This window comes from Poromitra crassiceps (genome assembly GCF_964638095.1).
Source record: "Poromitra crassiceps genome assembly, chromosome: 8".
NCBI classification, from domain to species: domain Eukaryota; kingdom Metazoa; phylum Chordata; class Actinopteri; order Beryciformes; family Melamphaidae; genus Poromitra; species Poromitra crassiceps.
The window spans coordinates 472,218-497,466 of record NC_139629.1 but is presented as its reverse complement, the minus strand read 5'-3'; the positions used below and the strand labels follow the sequence as shown (position 1 = coordinate 497,466).

The window sequence follows — 25,249 nt, the reverse complement described above, 5'->3', positions numbered from 1 at the left end:
TACACCTTTAGACATGCTGTAATGTTTCACAAGGTGAGTAAGAAAACCATCTGTCACATGACGGTGAAAACACTTTCACCGTCACTTTCACTTTCCGATGACGTCAATGGTGGGGAAGTGTTGTCTCTTAACCCATTGATACCTGATGCAGCATTTGCGTGTATATCCCTCATTTGTGTGTGTATCCCTTTAATACCGCGTTACGTTCTATGACGCCAATGGTGGAGAATGAGTTAAAAGGTGGAAATTTCATTTTGGGCAGACAGACAGATAATGTTGGTGATTTGTGAATAGGCTCTATATGCACATTGCACACAACACTTCGGTGTTGTGCCCAACTTCCGATCCTACAGTATATTGGTCGTTACCATAGAAAAAAAAGAGAGTAAGAATCCTAAACTGCATTGTTTTCTGTCTATTTAATTCAAATGTGTGTCGAGGTCTAATTACATTATACCTCAATGAATATCTCTCTGAAGATTTCTATGTTGCACTCATTGTAATTCCATTGTGTAAGAAAATCAGCTAACTTCTCAAAATGTAAAATGTAAATTACTGATTATTGTTAGCAGTGTAATAATTTACCTAGTGATTATTTTCCATTTACGGTTGGATAACTTTGCCTCTAAAACCAATAAAGAATGAACCTAAGAGGGAAATGTGTCCAGATTTACTTACTTACTTAGGTCCATTTTCTTCTGGGGTGAAGAGTCTGGCTTTGGATGAGATTACGTTATCGGTCACCATTTGCGTATTTATCATCATTTTCCATAATCAGTTTGGTTTTCTGAAGTAAAACTTGACCCTTATGCTGAGTGATTAGCCCTACGATAAAACCCCCTTAGCTGTGGAGGGACAGGGATTTGTTTCCAGTTACCTTCTGCTAGAAGAGTTGTCTTGCTACTACACAGTCTCTTCTACTGCTCACATGTGACATCTCACTTGTCTTGTTGCGGCCTGTCATTGACCATTACTAATTAGTTAATCCGCCTGCCAGCTAGAGGTGGGGGAAAAAATTGCCCTGCATCTGCCCGAAGCGCCCGATGTTGCAGTCCGCGCCTGCAGTGGCGTATTGAGTCCAGAGAAGCTTAATAATGTAGCCTACATGTGGGACAAAAAAGAAAAGAAAACACTGCATGTTTTACTTCCGGTGAGGTCAAGGAAAAGGTAGGAAAAGGTTAGACATATCGAAATATCGCAATATTCAATATATACTAGCAATATATACTAGATACTAGATACTAGCATATCGCAATATTGCAATACTATCGTATCGTGACTCAAGTATCGTTTTAGTATCGTATCGTGGGCATCTGGTGATTCCCACCCCTACTGCCAGCTAGGATCTTCTCCATTGACCAACTTTGTAGGTTCATCCACACAATCTTCTACCATCCATCTTGATGCCGGTGGTGGTTAGCATGGCGTTTTACAGGGTGGGGTTGCTAGCCCCATGCCCAACCCCCAACCTGGAGGGCCAGGTGCTGCTTTTCGTCATTAATTCCCCCCAGCCGGTCTTTCCTCTCTGATCTGTGCGCTGAATTCGCTGTCAAGCGCCCTGAGGCTGTCACTGACTCAAGCCTGTGTGCTGCCGTGCTGAGTGCAGACGTGAGTGACTGTCACACTTTTAATTCGATTAAGGATTGAATCACGTGCATCACGCGTGACGTGACACGCCCCCTGTTCACTGCTCATTTGATCATTCATTTCATTTGGTTGTGAACTTGCGTGACAGACCAGTCGACACAGGAGGAAGCCACAGGATGCTGAACACGTTAAATGATCAAAAGCTTGGCTACAATTCACCAAAGTGAAAGACAAACCTGAAGCCAAATGCCACCCAAGGTACGCATTGTCCACGGACGCCACGCAATTGACATTGACATAATCCACTTGATAAAATAATCCCAAAATATGTGGTCTCAGGCAGTGATGAAAGTTCCTTGTGTCATGCGTCCTGCTCTGTGACACGTCATGACATGTACCGTTGTCCCACCATATTAGTAGGGCAGGCAGCAATGTAGCCTAATAGGTGACCGTGGTATAGAGCATACATGGGCAAAAAACAGCCGGCCCGCGGGCGCCACCTGTGTGGCCTGCGATGGAATTACATTTTTTTTTTTTTTTTTTTTGCACAGTGCACCTGAACGCAACATGCAAGATACCCGCTCAATAAGTGTCCAAATGTTCATGTCATTCTGGCCAATACTCCACTTCTGTTATAGCATTTCAGTCTGGAATATGGAATATCTTTCAATAATCTGTATGACTAAAAGGCTACATTGAATTAGAAATTTAAATAATTAACTCATTGGTTTTGGATTTATTTAGCTTCAAGACTGCATTTTTGTTCGTGTGACCCTCAACACAGGCTTTGATCATCCCGGGCCACTTACTGATACTTATGCTTAAATTAACCCACTCATATTCTGATTTATTTCAAGAAAAACATTTCGGCTAGTGGAAATTCTAATTGGCTGGTAACTTTAAAATCTAGCAGCCATATTGGCAGGTGGTCAAAAAAGTTAATTTCAAGCCCTGAGAGCAGGTGGTGACATAGGAGTGAGTGAGAAAAGGATGAAATATTGGTGGTTAAGACTGAATAATGACATCACAACTGTTAATTTAAAATGAGTTATTCCTCTAAACCTGGCTTCAAATGCACCAAATTTTTTGCGCTAGCGCCGTTTGGCCCTCAGCAAAACCTGGTAGCGAGGACATTTTTTGTGGCCCTCTCTATCATCAAAGTTACCCATCCATGGGTTACGGCATGACAATATTTGTTCGGCCCCCGGCAACAATCTGGGTTTCTCATGTGGCCCCCCATGAAAAACAATTGCCCACCCCTGGTATAGAGCATTGATTGTATATATTAGGTATAGAGGCTAGTCTACCCAGTGTGGATATTCAATGTGTATTCCGTAATGCAGAGCTTACTTCACTCTACTAACAAACAAAAGAACATTTCATTCACACACTTAGTTTTCTCAGGGTGTGTTGACACATAATAAGCAATCAATCAATCATTTTGCTCTCACACTAACTAACACACACACACACACACACACACACACACACACACACACACACACACACACACACACACACACACACACACACACACACACACAAGCAAGCTGTGTTCTGAGAGGGTATGGTGGACAGGCACAGTGCAGTGCCAGCCACGTTACCTGTGAGATTGCACACCATGTTCACGTATCCCTTACACGCATACACACACACACACTCACACTCACACACACACACACACACACACACACACACACACACACACACTCACACACACACACTCACACTCACACTCACACTCACACTCACACACAGACAGACAGACAGACAGACAGACAGGCAGGCGCACACACACACCACTCTGGCAGGCTCAAACATCTGCTACTCACGCAGTAAAAAGTACACATGCAAACACACAAAGGTACACAGTTTGGGTTACAAAGCCAATACATTACTAGATGTACTGTACTATATATATGTATACTATGTTTTTCTAAGGTTTGTTTTGTATTTTCTAAGGTTTGTTTTGTATTTGATAAGGTTGTGTTGTGTTTTTGTTTTTTAACCCCATGCGTTTCTGATATCAGCAAGGCTTAACTAGTATTTTCTGTTGAAAGGATGTAGGAAATAGAATAGAACACTGTGCCCTTTTGCCCTGAATATCACAGTGTGGTATTCACAGGATCTTCATGTGATCATGTCCTGATCAGTTATATAACTGTCATGAGTGCATTTATGACTTCCATATAATAGACGTTTAACCCTCAGACTAGTGTTTATTGTTACATATAATCATGTACGAGCAGCCTTTATGTTCGTGTGTATTGTAGAACTGGTTTTTACTCGTTAAAGTGTGCACTGCATATCAGCCATCATATATTGATTTGTTAGAAAAGGATGAATATACATGAAGTGGATAAAGAAGCTTATATTTCTACTCTATTTCAGAGAATATTCCGCAGCTCGCTGTGCGTCCTCTGATTCTGCGCCAAAGAACTTAGATTTTTTAGAAGCGAAGGGTAATAGGTTGTTCTGCTACGACATCATGGCGGCTGTGCTGTTGTCAAAAACTGGTGAAAAAAGCCCAAGGGCTTCATCTCTTTCCTTCAATACTCTTTGTCTGCGTGACAGCTCAGGTTAGGCCTGAAACACGCTAACGTTAGCTTAGCTTAGCTTCAATACTCTTTGTCTGCACGACAGCTCAGGTTAGGCCTGAAACACCCTAACGTTAGCTTAGCTTAGCTTCAATACTCTTTGTCTGCACGACAGCTCAGGTTAGGCCTGAAACACCCTAACGTTAGCTTAGCTTAGCTTCAATACTCTTTGTCTGCGTGACAGCTCAGGTTAGGCCTGAAACACCCTAACGTTAGCTTAGCTTAGCTTCAATACTCTTTGTCTGCGCGACAGCTCAGGTGAGGCCTGAAACACGCTAACGTTAGCTTAGCTTAGCTTCAATACTCTGAGCTGTCTGCGTCACAGCTCAGGTTAGGCCTGAAACACCCTAACGTTAGCTTAGCTTAGCTGCAAGCTGCTTATTGCTTACAGTTCAACAACCGGCCAATGAATTTCAAAGCTGATTTCCTATTGGAAAGAGCGCGACTCGAAATGGTTAACAGCAAAACTTTTGGTCGCTTAGTGGCGACCAAAAGCTAACGTAGATAACCGCTAGCTAGCCAGTTAACAAGCCAGATGCCAGCTTGTCCTCAGGTCATATTATATAACTATAACTAATAGCGTTCCATTGAGTCATCCTTCCATTTCAACTGGGGCCTGAAACAGACACTTTTCTCATGTCAGAGAGCTACAGTTAGCTACTGTTATGACTAGGGTTGTAGCGGTACTAAATTTCTGTTTCGGTGCCGGTACCAATTTGTATTTCGATACTTTCGATACTTTTCGATACTTTTTGTAAAAAAAAAAGTGAAACTGTCCAATGTCAAGATTTGGCTTTATTTTAAGAGTTTGGGAACAATTACACCAATAAATTGGTGTGGCATTTAAATGCTGAACAAAACAAACCTTTTGAGCAGTGAGAATACCGGTAAGTAAAATAAAGTAATGCTAGTGAAAATAAAATGACCATAAAACACTAGCCTATAGCAGCAAAAACTCAGAGAAACACCAATAACAACAATAAATAAATAATTGGTGGCATTTAAATTCTGTCTAACTTTTACTTGTCAAATAAGTACACACTCAGTAACATAACACAAATATTTTGAACAGTGGGAAATGGGAATAAGTAAAATAAATAAAATAAATAATAATATAATAAAACACTATAGCAGCAGAAACTCAAATCTTTTTTTCTTCAACAAGCAGCATGGCTTCATATTCCCATTCTGTCCCCCAGCCTACTCAGTCTAAACCCTAGTTCTCCTATGGGTGGTAGACAGACTCACTGTTTGGCTGACTCTCAGTTTACTCACTCAGTCCCTCCCATCCCAATGTCTTCTTCAGGTTCCTAGCCAAGAAAACGAGGGTGTCAACATGTTCCTCGGTCAGTCTAGATCTTGTTGGACTGCAGATATTCCCAGAAGTACTGAAAACACGTTCAGATGCACAGCTTGATGCTGGAATACAGAGATATTGTCTAGCAAACTGAGCTAAGATGGGCAGGTCTGTCTGGTGTTGCTTCCACCATGCCAGGGGATCCTCTGCAGGGCTGATGTCTCTAAATTGTTTATACTCAGTAATCTCAACTTCCAGTTTAGCACTTCTTGTCATGGGTGGGGCATTCAGGCAGTATTACTCACAGTTTACATCTAACGTTATGTAGGCTACTTTCACGCATACTTCAGTCAGGGTTATCGACAGTCCATATTATTGCCTCTGCACGTTTCCCGACGCTACAGTGAGCGCTCGTTAACTAACGTTACTGCGGAGTCCGCTGTTAAGTACAGCGGAGTCCGCTGTAACGTTAGTACAGCGGAGTCCGCTGTAACGTTAGTTAACGTTAGTTAACGAGCGCATTTTCTCACTGTAGCGTCGGGAAACGTGCAGAGGCAATAATATGGACTGTCGATAACCCTGACTGAAGTATGCGTGAAAGTAGCCTACATAACGTTAGATGTAAACTGTGAAAGGGCACAGCTGCTGCTACTAACTGGGCTGGGAGAGGCTTTGTGTTTAGCCATAGCCTACTTTGCTAGTTTGCTTTTAATGTGCGCGGGTCTGCTCAGTGCTCAGCTGCTTTTTTTCCTCAAACCCTTTTCCTCACCGCTTGACATGTGGATATGACGTCACTCACTCCAGCGCATTTCTTAAAGAGACAGGCTCATATTGACCATTATCAGTCATAGCAGCGGTCGGAAAAGTACCGGGTCTTTTTAAATCTTAGTATAGAACCTGTTCTACAGCAATAGTACCGCGGTTCGGGGGTAGTACCGGTAGTACCTACATCCCTAGTTATGACCACGTCATCTTTACAACCAGTTTAATGATGTCAAACTCAAGTATAACTTCTTACCTTTCTAGTGCTTTATTGTTTTCATCATTCACTTTAGATTGATCTTTACCAGAGTCACAGAACAGATACTATCAAAGGTAGCATTGCACTGATTCGAACACCCTGGCTCCATGCTAACGTCAATAAAGCAGTTAGCAATCTATTGTCGAGCGTCGCCCAAGCTCGCGCTATGGCTTTCTCTCATCAAAATCACGTTCCTAATCTATTTGGACATTTGAATGTATTCATATGAGATTTGACATGTAGATTGTTAGACATGTCTGAAGTGATTCCACAACACTAGCTGGCGTTTGCTGAAATGACAGCCCCACAAAAAGAGGGTCTGGCTCAGGGCCATAGCATCCGTCTCAGAGCACAGTTCTGCTACATCACTTTTTCAACTTAACCCATTGATACCTGATGCAGCATTTGCGTGTATATCCCTCATTTGTGTGTGTATCCCTTTAAGACCGCGAACCGCATCACGCGGTTCGCGGTCTTAAAGGGATACACACAAATGCTGCATCAGGTATCAATGGGTTAAGCACAAAATTAAGTTATTTGTTAAAAAATACAGTGGCGAACAGTGTGGCTAATCAACATGGCTAGGCCATGGCTCAGCAACAACATGAAATATCTTCAAAATGACCAAATAAACTAGATGGAGGCTTTAAGCTCTTCTCTCCAGATATGTCTGAATAAACTAGAGGGAGGCTTTATGTTCTTCTCTCCAGACATGTCTGAATAAAGAATCCATGAAGACTCTTGAACTCTTGCTCATTAATTTGGACCTACAACAGATGAAGCTTATTTTTCCCTACAAGGAATAAAATGACACGATTTCTGCTCCAAAGCCTGAGGCACTCAACCACCAGGGGGCCTTTCCTCTCACTCTAATGATACAGTTGCCCCGTACTGCCCCCCCCCCTCTCTTTCCTCCTAGGTGTGTGTGTGTGTGTGTGTGTGTGTGTGTGTGTGTGTGTGTGTGAGTGTGTGAGCCAAAGGTGCATATCTCATGTGTGTTTGTGTGTGTCTTACTCATTGAATGGAGGAACAAATGCCCTGCCAAATTCAATAATGAGACGCTTACTTATTGCAGGGTGAGCCACAGTGCACACATACACACTGGCACACACACCAACACACAACACACACACACCGGCACACAGACACACACACACACACCGGCACACACACACACACCGACACACACACACACACACTAGAGCTGTCACGATTCCTCGAGTACCTCGAATAACTCGAATAATTAAATTGATCGAGGCCAAAATTATTCGCCTCGACACGCATCTGAGTAATAGAAGAGAGTGGGTAAAATAGAAATTCCGACGGAACCTTAAGGCAACACGCGAGAGCGCGTTATGTCATTACGTCACTCCACCTGAAAACATCAACAAACGGGTCCACCCGAAAATGTGGCTACACTTTCCCAAGATAGACTCAGACAACACTGGTTGCAACATTTGTGATGTGAATTGCAAAGCTGGCCAGGGAATCACCTCAAACTTGAGGAAGCATGGTCAAACACAAGATATATTTACAGTAGCTAAATGCTGAAGACTGTAACGTATTACTAGATAGGCTGAGGGTGAATGAAGCAGGCAGCGCACCGCAGGTAACGTTAGCAGCACCTCCTCAGCTGTAACGTTGAGAGAGGCATCGACTACAACATCAGGTAACGTTATTTAATTAGCTAACGTTAGCTGGATAAGTTGTTTCACTGCCGTTGTAGTTGTTAGATAACGGGGCTTTTCACTGTCTTCACAACGACTGCAAAACAGAGATCGTTAACGTTAGCGTTAACGCTAAACGTTGCTGCAGTAATTGTCAAGGGTTTAACAGAACGTATTTCCTCAGCCTGTATAGTAGCTATCAACATGAAATAAAAAGCATTTGACAGCTTAAACCCGTGGCTTTTTATTTGGAAGGGTTACATTTGCCGTAATTTTTATTAACATGTCTTAAAATGCATTAGAATCTTTTTATTTTTATTTTTTTGGGTTAAAGATCTTTTTTTTTTAAATTAACATTAGAGCAAATATAATACGAAAAGCCAAAGGGTTAAGCTCTCAAATGCTTTTTATTTTATGTTTCTATGTACTACAGAGCCTGAGATATGAAGGCTTTAGTGAATACCGACCCTCTCTCTGAGAAGTTTGGACCGTTTTCTGTGAGAAATACAAAGCTCAACCTATTAACGTTAGCGGCTAATTTAACAGCGTTTTGTGTGTGTGTGTGTGTGTGTGTGTGTGTGTGTGTGTGTGTGTGTGTGAGTGATCACACTAGCTTGTTGGTGTGTGAGAGAGAAAGAGATAGTGAGTGTGTGTGAGAGAGAAAGAGTGTGTGTGTCATGCAGCTGTAAGGTAAATGAAGGATGTAAACTAGCTAGTAAGCCATTCATTCATATTATTTAACGGTTGCTGTACACTGGAAGAACTCAAACGTCAGGTTGAAAAGATGAATGGTGCCACTGCCAGTTCTATGCAATTTAAAAATAAAAATGTTGTTTTTTCTAAGAAAGAAACTAATGTAGTTGTTTATTTGAAGAGATTTATCTTATTTTTTGGTGTATATTTACGATAAGCCTTTGAAAACACAAAAAAGGGTTCTTATCCGATTACTCGATTAATCGATGGATTATTCGGTAGAATACTCGATTACTAAAAGAATCGATAGTTGCAGCTCTAACACACACACACACACACACACACACAAAGCAGTGCAGTGTGTGCACTCAGTTGGCTGACCCCTGGACAGTGTAAACACATTCCCTGGGCCGGGTCCCGTGAGACTAGACCTGACTACACCTTCATTGTAGTGATTTATCTTCTCCTCCTCTCTGTCTCATTCTCTCTGTCTCTCCATCACTTCAGGCTCCTCCTCTCTGTCTCATTCTCTCTGTCTCTCCATCACTTCAGGCTCCTCCTCTCTGTCTCATTCTCTCTGTCTCTCCATCACTTCAGGCTCCTCCTCTCTGTCTCATTCTCTCTGTCACTCCATCACTTCAGGCTCCTCCTCTCTGTCTCATTCTCTCTGTCTCTCCATCACTTCAGGCTCCTCCTCTCTGTCTCATTCTCTCTGTCTCTCTATCACTTCAGGCTCCTCCTCTCTGTCTCATTCTCTCTGTCTCTCCATCACTTCAGGCTCCTCCTCTATCTCTCATTCTCTCTGTCTCTCCATCACTTCAGGCTCCTCCTCTCTGTCTCATTCTCTCTGTCTCTCCATCACTTCAGGCTCCTCCTCTCTGTCTCATTCTCTCTGTCTCTCCGTCACTTCAGGCTCCTGCTCTCTGTCTCATTCTCTCTGTCTCTCCATCACTTCAGGCTCCTCCTCTCTGTCTCATTCTCTCTGTCTCTCCATCACTTCAGGGTCAGATGAGATTCACTCTCACTTACAATGAAGATGCTGTGTCCTGTCCTCAGCAAAGCAGCAAAGCAGGAGAAATTGTTTCAATGCATTCCTGCTACACAGTAAGGCTAATCTGATATCGCCTCAGCGTGCATTCAGACCAAAGCAGCCGATGCAGCGATTAGACATGGGGATGTGCGTAGAGATGAAACGCTATGGAAATTTCATATCGCGATTATAGTGACCAACATTGTCACGGTTATCATTATTAGCATGGTGGTGTTAATTTAAAATGAGCTGAAAATTAACCAAAAAGTACTGATACTGTAACTGTACACTCACTGAAGTCATTTCACCAGGTTATATATTCAAACCTCAGACCCAAAGATGTTGCTGCTAACGTTGGTTGATGATGGACTGTATTTACCGTGTTTTTCAAAGCGCTCTAAGAAAACACGGTTTCAATGATAAATCAAATTTGAAACAGCAATACTAACCATCAGGAAATGTATCACGGTTTATCATTAAAATGATAATCGTTTCATCCATAGTTGTGCGTCTGTGTGGGAGTGTCACTACACCCCCTCCCCCCCACCATTTGAGTATGTTTAAACTTTTATTCCTTATTCTTTTGCGTTTTTAGTGCATTTCTTTTACCGATACTGATGAGCATGTTCTTGTCTTTGTCTCTCTCCCCGCCTCTCTCTCCAGCTGCTCGAGCCGGTGTGCCACCAGCTGTTTGAGCTGTACCGAAGCACTGAAGACCGCCTGCGACGCTTCACCCTGCAGTTCCTGCCCGAGCTGGTGTGGGTTTATCTGCGCATCACAGCCAGCAGGGACCGCCAGAGCAACGGCTGCATCGAAGCCCTCCTCCTGGGCATCTATAACCTGGTGGGTGCCGGGCCACCAGGGCCATGGGGGTGGCATTTTTCGAGAAGGGTTTAACACATTCACTGCCAGCCGTTTTTTTTTACTGTAGGTAGCTTCTGCCAACGGGTTTTTTTGAGGATTCTGGCTCATCTTTCAACAGCCGAGGATTATTTTCTGCTAAGATTTTGTGAACACAAAATATCTCAAAAGAACTAATAGAATGTGTGCTTTCTCTGTCTAAAAGAGTTAGTTTGTAGAGTTAGTAGTTATGTAGGCATTAGCACTTGAATACAGCATGGTTTCAGCGTCTGAAAATTTAAGCTGAGAAAAATGCCTTTTTGTGAAATTCGATAGAACAGTCACTTTAACCATTCATTTTTGGCATCAGTAAGACGTCAGACATCTAAACAATAGTTTTGAACAGTAATTTCCTCCATAACAGCAGGAAACCCCCCTCTCCTTCAAACTCCTCCCTCCGTGTGTGTTCTCCTCCTGCCTCCCTGGCTCTGCAGCGGGCGTGTCACAAGCGAGTTGCTGCTGTGCCTGTCTGCTGGCGGCCGCTCTTTGGGCGAGTCTGGATGGGCTCGCTCGTTTCTTGGGGTTTCGGTTGAGAGCTTTGATGAAGCTTTTGCGATTCTGGTCTTATTTATGCTGCGTGTTTCAAAGTGTGTTCCACCCGTAATCTATTATGCAAATTTGCAATCCCCCACCGCCAGCTCCCTGCGCGAAAGCGAAAGCGTTTTCGCCAATCCATTTTCATGAGAATGGCTTCCTCACGCGGCTGTTTTTGCTTGGCTTTCTCTCGTCTGGAGAGCACTGTCGCCACTTAGTGGGTCGGTAAAATAGATTATACACATTCAATACCTCCCATATTTTAATATGAGATGTAAAAGGGGTTGATCGACGTCCCACCGTCAATTTTTTTTCTTTTTTTTAAGACGAGATATCTCGTCAACGGCAGTGAACGTGTTAAGGTGGAAATAATGACAAGATAGAGGTTTGGCCTCAGTGAATCCTAAATACATTAATTATGGGGTGCTTGTGTGTGTGTGTGTGTATGTGTGTATGTGTGTGTGTGTGTGTGTGTGTGTGTGTTGTTTTTATTGTGCCATTTTGCATCCCCATTTTAATTAACACGTTCACTGCCAATGACGTGTTGATACGTAAAAAAAAATCCAACGGTTGACTGCCAATGACGTGTTAATACGTCAAAAAAAAAAAAAAAAAAAATTGACGGTGGGACGTTGATCTAACCCTTTTACATCTCTTATATAAATATTGAAGCCACCGAACGTGTACAACCCATTCCACCGACCCACTAAGTGGCGACAGTGCTCTCCATTCTAGAAAAAGCCGAGCCAAAACTGCAGGGGAACGCGCGATGAAACCATTCTCATACTGTAAAATGGATTGGCGAAAACGCTTTCGCTTTCGCGCTGATTGCTGGAGGTGGGGGATTGCAAATTTGCATAATAGATTATGGGTGCAACACACTTTGAAACACGCAGCATAAATAAGACCAGAATCGCAAAAGAAACGAGCCCGCCCATCCTCGCCCAGCGGCCGCCAGCAGACAGGAGCAGAAGCAGCAGCAGCAGCAGCAGCAGAAACGAGCTTGTGACACGCCCGCTCCAGCCAAGAAGAACACACACGGAGGGAGGAGTTTGAAGTAGAGGGGGGTTTCCTGCTGTTATGGAGGAAATTACTGTTCAAAACTATTGTTTAGATGTCTGACGTCTTACTGATGCCAAAAATGAATGGTTAAAGTGACTGTTCTATCGAATTTCACAAAAAGCTATTTATCTCAGCTTAAATTTTCAGACGCTGAAACCATGCTGTATTCAAGTGCTAATGCCTACATAACTACTAACTCTACAAACTAACTCTTTTAGACAGAGAAAGCACACATTCTAGGGGTGTCACGATACACTCAGTTCACGATACGATACGTATCACGATACTGGGTTCACGATAACGATACGATACGATACGATTTTAACAATATTTTTTTAAACTTGAATAATGACAATATATGACTGGAAAAGTAGTATTTTATTTGAAATGCACAAATACAAAACATGCTGTTGTGGGAAATTGTTATTACAATAACAACTAGAAAAAACATGAGATTGGAGATAAGGCTTATCTTGAAATAGAATGAGTTACACCGTCACTTAGATTTACTTTGAACTAAAAGGTTTCTCAGCAGTATAAATTCTCATTATGCATCTTCAGTTTTTCTTCAAACTCAAACAACAAGACTTTTCTTAGTCTATTTTTTATGCATCTTCAATTTTTCCTGTCAAGTAAACAGTTTTGCCAGAAACTCAATTGAATGGTTTCTCTCCTGTATAACTTCTCATGTGTCTCTTCAGAGACTTGTTCAACTGAACTACTTTCCACACATTGAACTTCAACAAACAAAGACGTTTCTTTGTCTATTTTTGGATTTTTTTTTTTTTTTTTTTTTTTTCACGATATGAGATTTCATCTCAACGATACATATCGTGACGTTTTACTATCGCGAAATTTCGTGGGACGATATATTGTGACACCCCTATTAGTTATTTTGAGATATTTTGTGTTCACAAAATCTTAGCAGAAAAGAATCCTCGGGTCTTGAAAGATGAGCCAGAATCCTCAAAAAAAACCTCTGGCAGAAGCTACCTACAGTAAAAAAAAAAAATGGCTGGCAGTGAATGTGTTAAACTAGATGCTACCTAGGAAGGATGCAAAATAGCAAATATAAATTGGCTCCAAATGGGAGCTGTGACATGAAAGTACGCAAAGGATCGGTTACCATAAATACCATGATAAATCGTATAATAACATACATAACATAGAATGAGAAAAAAGGAGTTCAAGCTCCTGTGACTGCAAGCATCTGACTTGGTAAAGCAAAACAATGAATCTCTGCAGCTCGCAGTAAACATCGTGTCAAAATACTTGTGATGTTAAGATTTCATATGGAGTGAAACTGTGGCAGTAAAGTATTACTGAAAACTTAGTTAACCTTACAATACTGATTTTATTTTTGAAAAGCCCTAAAGCGGAAGACCTATTTTACATTCTGGCTGACTTGACACTCGTGCGCGAATGTTGATGCCAATGTCTGTCTGAGGTTTCAGAACCAAACTCCACAGCTCCGGTGAGAGAGAGGAGAGCCAATTAACCTGATCGAGCCGTGACTTTGGCCATGTTCAGACTAGGAGGCCAAATCTGATTTGTGAACTTTAGTGACCTATTAATGACTTTATCCAGATTGGTTTTATGAGTCTGGACGCTCCAAGTCTGAGTTTTGTCACTTGTCCCAAACCACATATGGAGGTAGTTTCCAATCTGCTTTCGACTGATGTGACTTCAGTGCGGACGCGCAGATCCACCAAATCTGATTTGAACGTCACTCGCAACTCGTCATCAAATGCTTCTGCGCAGGAAAACAAAATGTACTGACGCCCACGTCATTACCATAGCAACCCATGCAGATAGGCTGTTTAGGTCTGGACACACAGATCCGACTTGAGAATCAGATTTGTGGCAGTGCGGACACACTCCCAAATCAGATTTGGGAAACCAATCAAGATAATGATGATTAATGACTTTATCAGCAAATCAGATTTGCCTGTAATGTGAACATGGCCTTTGTTTCAAACATTGGTGATTCTATTGCTTGGTTGGAGTAGGTCAAAAAAAAGGAGAAGAAAAAAAGGGAAGAAATTAACGTGAACTGTTCATTTTTTGGAGCTGTGAGCTTAGTTCAAAATTCAAAATTGTGAACTATGAACGTGAACGAGTTCATTTTAAACTGTGTGAGCTGAACTTTCAGAGCTAGCTCTTGTGATGTGTGAACTTGCACAATACTGTCAAGGACCACAATGCCTCATCCCACTTATAGTCATCGTATTGAGGTGATGCGTCATAGTAGACATAGGAGAATTTGCTATTGGTAGATATGAATGATTCTTGGTATATATTAGGGTTGCACGATATTTATCGGACTGATAAATTATCTGCCGATATGGCCATTTTGCGTTATTATTTATTATTCCAATAATGGCATTTTAGCCGATAAAATAGCCCCCGATAATACGGCGCCAACTTGGCTTTGTTTTGCATTGAAAGTGGAGTATTGTTGTCGCGTGCTCATGACGTCACAAGCAGCTGGCGAAACATGTGGCTGTGGACAGTTTCAAATGATAACAAAACAACCACTATTGCAATTTGCAATACATGTCCCGCAAGGTTTCTGAAATTAGGGGAAAATCTGAGCTGGCGTTACGCTAAACCAAACGTGGGGAGGAGGCAGCGGATTTGCTTGGCGTTAACGTTCACTGTTGTGGTGGCTAACGTTAGCTAGCTGGTTGTGGCCTACCTAGTAGTTCAGCAGGCAGCGGTCCACAAGCTTCTTGTGACCAAAATCCCCGCATTTAATGCACTTCATACTCCCAGAGCTGGCGTAAACCATAGAGAACCTCATGCATTACTCGAAATGAAACGTCCAGGGTTTGTGTCTCCAAAAGCTAAGGGCGCTAAACTAATGCTAATGTTACATGCAAGGTAACGTGAAGCTAACGTAGCTAGCTGGGGGGCAGTCATGATCTACCAATAATAAGGAAAACGAATGCGCACATTTACATAAAAGTCAACATCACATAGTCTTTTCTTTAATCTAGAGGCATCATTTTTCAGTCAAAAGTGAAACGACACAGATATGATGGCGTATAGTGAGGCTTTCCATGCCTCACTATAGAACTGCCCCCAATGCAAAATTCAGACAGCTCATATGTTGCCAGTAACGTCATGCCAATAAGAGTCTAAATTACTATGCCTTTTATGTTTTATCTGCAGACTAAGCAGCTAGGCTTTCGGTTCTATAAAAGCCTTTATTTTTTGTATTGACTATTGCGTGATACACTTTACTAAAACAATCATATTATATCAGAAGTGTTGTTTGTTTTCACAATAGTGATGTCAGATTTGCTTAGGTCAGAGCTATGGAATATTAAATCATCCATCTTTGCTCACTACATCTGCCCTTTCTTATTTTTTTTTACCCCAGGTGTGCATAAAATACAGGTTAAGAACTTATTTTTTTAACACCAAAATGTGAAATAATTACCGTATCGGTTTATCGTATCGGTTATCGGCCAGGAGAAGCATATATTTATCGGTTATTGTATCGGCTCTAAAAATCCATATCGTGCATCCCTAGTATGTATGGTATTTTGCAGAAGCACAGCTTTACTCTTAGGAACATGTCAGGTCACATTGTTATTAGTATTTATTTGTAGCCTTCTAAACTTTTAGCAAACCATCTCAACTAAGCCAGTTGTAAACAGAGCCGTATTTACAATAACCCACTGGTTAGTCGAGCCGTATCTTTTGGCCCTGATACAGGTACAGTCATACATCAGCGAGGCACAGACAGTATGCCTGTTAATGTGAAAGACAATCTATAGTAGAGGGAAATCCGTGGTTAATGGATAGACCCAAGATACATAGCATCACCAGGAAACACCCTTGGGGAAATAGGCTAAGAGCTTGAGATATCAGTAGGACGAGCTGCCAGCGCAGGAAGAGGCTGATCCATGCATAATTTATCACTCCGTATCTATACCATCCTACACACACACACACACACACACACACACACACACACACACACACACACAGACACACACACACACACACACACACACACACACACACAGACACACAGACACACAGACACAGACCTCTCTCGGCTGTGGTCATTGACTACTGAGCTCAGATAAACAGCCTTGCACTCAGCAGTCCCATCAGATATTCAGAGATATACTGCTAGCCAGTGAAGGCTAAGACAGGGCCAGGGAAGGCTAGGACAAGGCCCGGGCCAGGGAAGGCTAGGACAAGGCCCGGGCCAGGGAAGGCTAGGACAAGGCCAGGCCAGGGAAGGCTAGGACAAGGCCCAGGCCAGGGAAGGCTAAGACAAGGCCCAGGCCAGGGAAGGCTAGGACAAGGCCCAGGCCAGGGAAGGCTAGGACAAGGCCCAGGCCAGGGAAGGCTAAGACAAGGCCCAGGCCAGGGAAGGCTAGGACAAGGCCAGGCCAGGGAAGGCTAGGACAAGGCCCGGGCCAGGGAAGGCTAGGACAAGGCCAGGCCAGGGAAGGCTAGGACAAGGCCCGGGCCAGGGAAGGCTAGGACAAGGCCCGGGCCAGGGAAGGCTAGGACAAGGCCCAGGCCAGGGAAGGCTAGGACAAGGCCCGGGCCAGGGAAGGCTAGGACAAGGCCCAGGCCAGGGAAGGCTAGGACAAGGCCCAGGCCAGGGAAGGCTAAGACAAGGCCCAGGCCAGGGAAGGCTAGGACAAGGCCCAGGCCCGGGAAGGCTAGGACAAGGCCCAGGCCAGGGAAGGCTAGGACAAGGCCCGGGCCAGGGAAGGCTAGGACAAGGCCCAGGCCAGGGAAGGCTAAGACAAGGCCCAGGCCAGGGAAGGCTAAGACAAGGCCCAGGCCAGGGAAGGCTAAGACAAGGCCCGGGCCAGGGAAGGCTAGGACAAGGCCCAGGCCAGGGAAGGCTAGGACAAGGCCCAGGCCTGTCAGGGGAACGGGACATAAAGGGGTGAAGCCTGTTTGGTAAAGCATTCCATGGTGTGAGTTATACTGTCGATGCTGGACGGGTGGATGGATAGATTGGTTTCTTTCTTTGCATCCATTTTCTTGCAGCGCCTCAGATACTGTAGCTAGAAAAATGGAAACCCAATGAGAATTCATCATCTGATCTCTTTGATCATCCCCCAGGAAAAAAAACCTCCTCTTATTCCTTCTCAAACTACTTTCTACAAGTGCTGCTCTATTCCTTAAAAAAAGTCTTAGCTGTCATAGTGTTGCATAGTTGATTTCTGCACTGTTGACAAAATGTGATACTGTTTTGTAAGTCGCTTTAGGTAAAAGCATCTACAAAATGATGTAATGTAATACACAATTATTTCTATCTCCTACAATCTACTAGTCTACTATGTTCACAGAAACAATTAGAACCCTTATTCAGCACTTCAAGCCCCCCTTAACTGACTTCACAGTCTGCAGCTTTTTAAACAAGACTTGTGACTTGTGAGCACATAATCAGTTTACCAAGTCACTCCTGCTGAATGCAAATACAAGTTACAATTAGAGGTCGACCGATAGTGGAAAAGGCCGATACCGATAGAATAACGATAGTTTGGAGCAGGGAAAAGCCGATAGCCGATTAATCGGCCAATAGCCGATAGCCGATTAAACGGCCGATATCATACCCCCGCTGGGGGAAAAATCGACACAGTTGTAAATGAACAATCTTTTTTATTTATTAGAAAACAACACTGTTGAAATGAACAAATAAAGTAAAAAATACTTCAATCTGGAATCTGGATGAAATAAATACCTAAATAAAATAAATATATAAATTATCTGTACTCTGTACTGATTGAATATCAAAATATTCAATAAATCTGGAACTGAACATATATACATAGGTATATATTAAATATATTAAACTAACATATATGTATGTGTTTCTATATTCACAATTTAACTTAGGCTTTAATATGGGGGGTGATAGTGGAGTTGTTTTTTAAGATTGTTGTTCAAATAAAACCCCCTCAGATCGGCTAAAGTTAAGAAATTATCATTGTCGTCATCACAGAAGCTTCCTAATTTAATTTATCAGTCAACATCAGTCACATGGGGTCACTGGGGACCCAGAGGTAGAAAATAAACAAACTCAGCTGCGTGTAACAGCAAAGATAATTGAGAATGAGAAGGCAAGAGTATATAGTGCCTTTTTGAAAACAGCGCTGTGGCCATTTTGGCCTGAAATACGGCTCCTTGCTGGGGCAGAAGCTTAGTCTCCAAAATGGCGGATTGGCTGTGTGCTGTCGCATCTTTACAATAAAAGGTCTCTGGTTACAGTAAACCTCCGTTTCACAAACACAACAACAAAGGAGAGAGACAACTACTTTTCACACTCTGTTTTGGATTAAGAGGATGTCCTGAAGTGTGACGGTGGATTAAAGACTTGATGACAAAACGTCATGTGATTTGGTGGATTATAGTCTTCGTGACAGAAAGAACAGGACACCCGATGGATTAACGTTACATGGATGCGAGTTTTACTGCCGAGTGCGACTTTCTGCTTAACTGCATGTAACGTTAAACTTTTATCGTCCATGCATTCCTGGGAGTGCTTATTCTTTTCGTGAATGGATTATTTTACGTTGCTGGATTTGGAAGGGAAAGCAAATTGGTGAGTTAAAAGTTTAATGGGTCTTGCTACGGGTCTCACTATTTGCCAGATTGCACGTTTTAGTTGAATCAAATGCATTGCATAATTCATTGAAGGCTTTTCCATTGAGCGAAGTGCTTGAGGTAAACTTTACCCCCGCCCTCGTCCACAGCAGCGCTAGTAAAATACAGAGAGTAACGTTAACGTTAACGCATAACGTAGTCTACATTGAAAAACGTAATTAAAAGTCTGTCTGCAACATTAGTATCGCAGTGCCAGCCGTAGATGACATTGACTAGTGACTAGTGACTAGCTGCGCTCTCTCTCCCCCCTCCACTGCAGTTGCAGCAGCATGCTACCGAGGCGCTAGCAACACACAATCAGACAGCATGGCTGCCTGCGTTCGGTAAAGCGGCTTCTTCAATATGCCATATGATGAACAGCAACCTTATCTTGCCCACAATTTACTAATAAGGCTGTCTTAAAGTTAACTTCATTTAAATATAGGCGAAATTATCTCAGGTACACAACAATGACATTACCTTGACTTCTTGTTTGGAGCCTCCATGTGATGTGCGTCCTTGCGTGGCTGGCAGAGGCTGCTCAGGCATCGGCCGCTATCGGAGCTCACATCCGCCGATAACGATAGTTTTTAAAACATGCTATCGGCGCCGATTAATCGGCCATTCCGATTAATCGGTCGACCTCTAGTTACAATTATACATCCCTGCCCTGATTCAGCCACTGAATGCACTTGGACATGATTTTGACTTGGATTGTGACTGCTAGAGAGAATCAGACATGACTGTTTTTGAAATGGATTCATTTTCAGAGACACTTTCATCTTCCTGCTATCTACCACACTGTGATCTACCACACTATCTACCACACTGTGACATGTGACTGCTATCTACCACACTGTGATCTACCACGCTATCTACCACACTGTGACATTTGAGTTGAGTGGCGAGGATACTGGGCGGTGGTATTTAATCTGTCTGAGCCAATAACATGTAGCAGCCGTGGGCTCTCTCACATAACTCTACTGCTTCAGGCAGCTTGGGTTGGACAGTAGTCACCCGTATGCCACTGTGTGTTTCGCCCAGTCCACAGAGAAGGTCCTAACTGGGTTAAGTTCTGAAGGCAGCGTTCAGAGAAGGTCCTAACTGGGTTAAGTTCTGAAGGCAGCGTTCAGAGAAGGTCCTAACTGGGTTAAGTTCTGAAGGCAGCATTCAGAGAAGGTCCTAACTGGGTTAAGTTCTGAAGGCAGCGTTCAGAGAAGGTCCTAACTGGGTTCAGTTCTGAAGGCAGCGTTCTGCAGCCGATGCCAGTTTGCCAGTGAGCAAAGCAGACTCACATTTCCAAACCATCAATATGCATGAGCACTGCGCAGCAGACTGTTCAAAACAAAGCTCCACCATTCCCTCAAATAACGTCATCTTCTCATCTCCCTCTCTACCTCCCTCCCTCCTTTCCTCTCTCTGGTTTTGCAGGAGATCGTGGACAAAGATGGCAACAGCAGGCTCCTGTCCTTCACAATCCCATCTCTGTCCAAACCATCGGTGTATCATGAGGTGGGACTCCTCTCTACTTACTAGATCTACTGTGTTTCCCTGCACCTCTGTCCTCTCATGCTATTCTATTCTTCTTGTTTCACTCTCTCTTTTTAAAGCCTTTCTCCCTTTCTTGCACTATATGCTCGGGCCTGATGATGAGTCCTCAAATCTATATCTCAACAGTGTTTCCCACAGGATTTAGAGTATTTGTGGTGGGGGACCGCAGACCCCCTAGGGGGGTGCGGGTTCATGCCCCCCCGCAATTTTTTTTTTTACATTTTAAAGTAAAATGCATGAATTTGGTGTACTTTGAGAAAGCTTAACTCATTCACCGCCAGTTTAGGACTGCCAATATTTAGCACAGGCCAAAGATTTTCATAATTGTTGGTCATCTTTCAAGACCCACAGTAAATTATCTATTAGCACCAGAGTGATTTGCAATAACTCAAAATGAAGATGTACGTCTCTGGGTTCACCAGGGAAAAAAAAGTGAGCTTTTAGCATGTTCTGTACTCTACTTATAGCCATTTATATACACCCTGTTTTCCCCCAAAATGTCTCTCTGAGAAAAGAAATTGCAGAAAATGGCATTTATGTATTTATGCACACAATCTCATGCAGAACTCGCTCTCAATTCTTTTATTTTGAACTGTATTGACATCAGACATGTAAATATTATTCGTTAGGACACAAATGACAAAAAAAAAATATATATATATATATATATACACATGAAGTGCTTTTTTTTTACATTCAACAATACAGTTTACTCGGTGTGAGTGAGTGTGCAGACAGACAGACAGACAGACAGACAGACAGACAGACACACCGACAGACAGACAGACAGACAGACAGACAGACAGACACACACACACACACACACACACACACACACACGATCCCCCTTTTAGATTTCTAACCCCACATATGATAAGCAATAACCACGCCCTGTGGCGCTGGGATTGGCCAGGAGCAACACTGGAGGGCACGCAGCCCAGCGATTACATGAACCAACTGAATAGCTCTTGAGAAAGGACAGCGGGCTGCTCTGACTCCCGCTTCTGCCTTGTGCCTTGCTGTTGTGTGTTTATTTTGCACCCTTCCTCGTCCATGTCTCCCTGTCATATCCCCTGCTATCTGATCGTTCCCGTTTTCCCCTCGGCTATTCAACACGTCCTCACCGCCCTCGCAAACTGATCGATCATTTCCTCATTCCTCCGATGATCAAACACATCTCTTGATTACTTTCTCCCGGCTGGCACAGAGGAAGGCGACTCCAGCTCGTGCAGCGCGCCGAGGCGCGTTTCAATGGCGTTTCTCCTGTCTGCACAAGGAAGCGTTACCAGTTTTCTGCTTTTCCTCCTGCTCAATTTCAAAACAACAGCTGCGGTATGTGTTTGTTCACGTGTTGTCTTAGATGATAGGGACCTGATACCATGTGACAGGCTGGGGAAGTGTTTAAACTACGCCCTGCAGTAATAAAAACACGTCAAACACGTCATTGGCGGGGAGGGCTATTTCTGATAACACGTCAAAGACGTCATTGGCGGTGAATGAGTTAAGAGCAAAATTAAAAGGCTAGATCTATGAAGAACATGTCATCATTACTGTGCTGTGGGTTTACAATGACAAACTAAATTTCTCCCTATAGGTCAGGGATACTCAACTTGCTTTGCCACTTTCGTGAAATGATAGAAGGCGAGGGGCCAGTTAATAAACAAACAATATACATTTTTCTGTAGCGGATTGTAGGTTTTTGGGGTGTCAGCCGGAGTTTAGGCTGACAATGTTGTGCACACCGGATAGTTAGTTAGGTTAAGTTAGTTACCGGTAGGTTAAGTACATACATAAGTGCCTGGGTAGCGAGCAGATGGCGGTATTTGACAATTTAGCAGCTAAATCATAGATTATTGAAAGATATTCCATATTCCATACTGAAATGCTATAACAGAAGTATTGGCCAGAATGACATGAACATTTATTGGACACTTATTCAGCGGGTATCTTGCATGTTGCGTTTTTTTTTTTGGTCAACATCTTTTTGTGGCGGTCAAAATCCTTTTGTGGCGGCCCGCCACAAATTCCTTTATGTATGGGAAACACTGCTCAATATAAATATCACCTTTACCACTAGCATCATGGCTGTAGCTAAAAATAAATGTGCTGACATCTCTTGAGAATTTTCTAAATGAATACGCTGGTTTCAGCTTCGCCCCCCCCCCCCCCCGCTTTGGCATAAACTCGTCATCTTGGATAAGGTGGTGGTTATATTTCGAGTGGTGAAATAAATTGCTTGTGATGTTCTTGTGACAGCTGTCGACAGTGTTTACATTTTGCTTTTTTCTGCATCATGTTTGTTGAAGCCAAAATGTGTGCCAGAATCATCTTTGGGTGCCGCCGGGGTAGGGTTGTCACGATACTACAATGTGTAACTTTCCACAGACCTCGTTATGAGCAGTTTCATGGAGGAACTATTTCCTTTTGACCGAACTACACCCGCTAGCTGCGAGCTAAAAGCAAATAGTTCCTACATGAAACTGCTCACAACAAAGTCTGTGCATTATCTTGAGTAACAGGGTCATGATTTCTGGAAACACACATTGCTGTTGAGTTTATCAAATGTATTCTATTGGCACTTTGAGCACCACAAGCCGAGTGTCATCCAGTTTCATTGTATTCAAGAGAAGGCAGAAACTCTGCGGACGATATCTCCAAAACTCAGGCAACTAACACAAAACTATATAGATGGATAAATAGCACTGCAGGTGAGAGGGAAAATGTGTATTTTGGATTTTAGGGTGAGCTGTCCCTTTTAAAGGGGAGTAATTCAAATGATTTACATTTAATAATCAGTCGTGTTACTAAAAGTTTAATATCAGTTTAATTGAACACATTTAGGAGAATCATTTAACACATGAGTGATAGGGCTGTGAATCTTCACTGGCCTCACGATTCGATTCGATTACAATTCAGAGGGCTACGATTCGATTCGATTACGATTATCGATGCATCTCGATGCATCTCGATGCATCTTAAATCGATGTATAACTTTTTTCCGCAATACATGATTTATTTTTTCTCACTTTCTTTTTCTCACTGTGTGGCTACTTTTAAAATAAAAGTGCATTTGGAATTGCATTGTATTATGATCCATAATTAAAATAAACAACTGCATGTACTTCCATTATATTTTATTTGATTATTAACACATTCACTGCCAGCCGTTTTTTTTTTTTACTGTAGGTAGGTTCTGCCAGAAGGTTTTTTTGAGGATTCTGGCTCATCTTTCAAGACCCGAGGATTCTTTTCTGCTAAGATTTTGTGAACACACAATATCTCAAAAGAACTAATAGAATGTGTGCTTTCTCTGTCTAAAAGAGTTAGTTTGTAGAGTTAGTAGTTATGTAAGCATTAGCAGTTGAATACAGCATGGTTTCAGCGTCAGAAAAATTATTCTGAGATAAACGGCTTTTTGTGAAATTCGATAGAACAGTCACTTTAACCATTAATTTTTGGCATCAGTAAGACGTCAGACATCTAAACAATAGTTTTGAACAGTAATTTCCTCCATAACAGCAGGAAACCCCCCTCTGCTTCCAACTCCTCCCTCCGTGTGTGTCTTCTTGGCTGCAGCGGCCGTGTCACAAGCTTGTTTCTGCTGCTGTAACCTCGCGTCACCAGTCTCATTGCTTTGCTGCTGCTGTGCCTGTCTGCGCGGCCGCTCTTTGAGGAAGTCTGGATGGACTCGCTCGCTTCTTGGAGTTTTGGTTGAGAGCTTTGATGAAGCTTTTGCGATTCTGGTCATATTTATGCTGCGTGTTTCAAAGTGTGTTCCACCCGTAATCTATTATGCAAATTTGCAATCCCGCACCGCCAGCAATCAGCGCGAAAACGAAAGCGTTTTCGCCCAGCCATTTTCATGAGAATGGCTTCCTCACACATGCTTTTTGCTTGCCTTCCTCTAGTCTGGGAGAGCACTGTCGCCACTTAGTGGGTCGGTGGAATGGGTTGTACACGTTGTACACGTCCAATACTTATATAAGAGATGTAAAAGGGTTAGATGCACATCCCACCGTCAAAAAAACAAAATCAACAAACAAAACAAAAAAAAAATTGACGTAAAAACACGTCATTGGCAGTGAACGGTTGGATTTTGTTTGACGTAAAAACACGTCATTGGCAGTGAACGTGTTAACTCATTGAGTGCCAGCCACTTTTGGAGAACGGACGCTCCCAGTGCCAGAGTTTCAGAGCGTTTTCAGTGATTTCTCGAGGCCCACAGAATATTGTGTGATATTACTATGTAAACACCAAACACGCCCAAAGAACGATGAGACTCTCTTCTATCATCAGCAAAAAAAAGTTTATTGATATCATTTTCCGTTCTTTAGTTATCAGCCGGAGAAGATAGGTGGATTTAAGCAAAAACACACGTTTCAATTTAGAAGCTGAGATAATGAGCCTTTTGTGAAATGAAGCATTTCAAGCACATCACTGACTCTGAAGCTAATATTTTCTGATGTAATGACACCTCAAAAATAATTTCCTTCAATAAAACAGTGAAAACAAAGGAATTTTGTTTGGCCAAATAATATTTTTTAGCTGCAACCAGCAGCGCTGGCCCCTGCGTGCGCAGACCCTACATCTTCTTGCTGGTCTTGATTTACTGCTGGTGGGCATCAGATATTCTAGCTTGTTTGCCTGTCTCTGTCCATCGAGCCTGCTGTCTGGGTCTGTGTT

General features: G+C 42.7%; 1 protein-coding gene across 1 annotated transcript in view; it reads left to right on the top strand.

Moving 5' to 3' along the window:
• The window catches only part of LOC310781088 (hyccin 2-like), a gene marked incomplete at both ends in the record, with an annotated part of 73,818 nt that overhangs the window by 14,464 nt on the left and 34,105 nt on the right, over positions 1-25,249 (top strand). The window contains 2 exons of the mRNA XM_083641628.1: positions 10,556-10,735; positions 20,447-20,527. Coding sequence (XP_083497754.1) covers positions 10,556-10,735; positions 20,447-20,527 — 261 coding nt within the window. The remainder of the gene's footprint in view (positions 1-10,555; positions 10,736-20,446; positions 20,528-25,249) is intronic.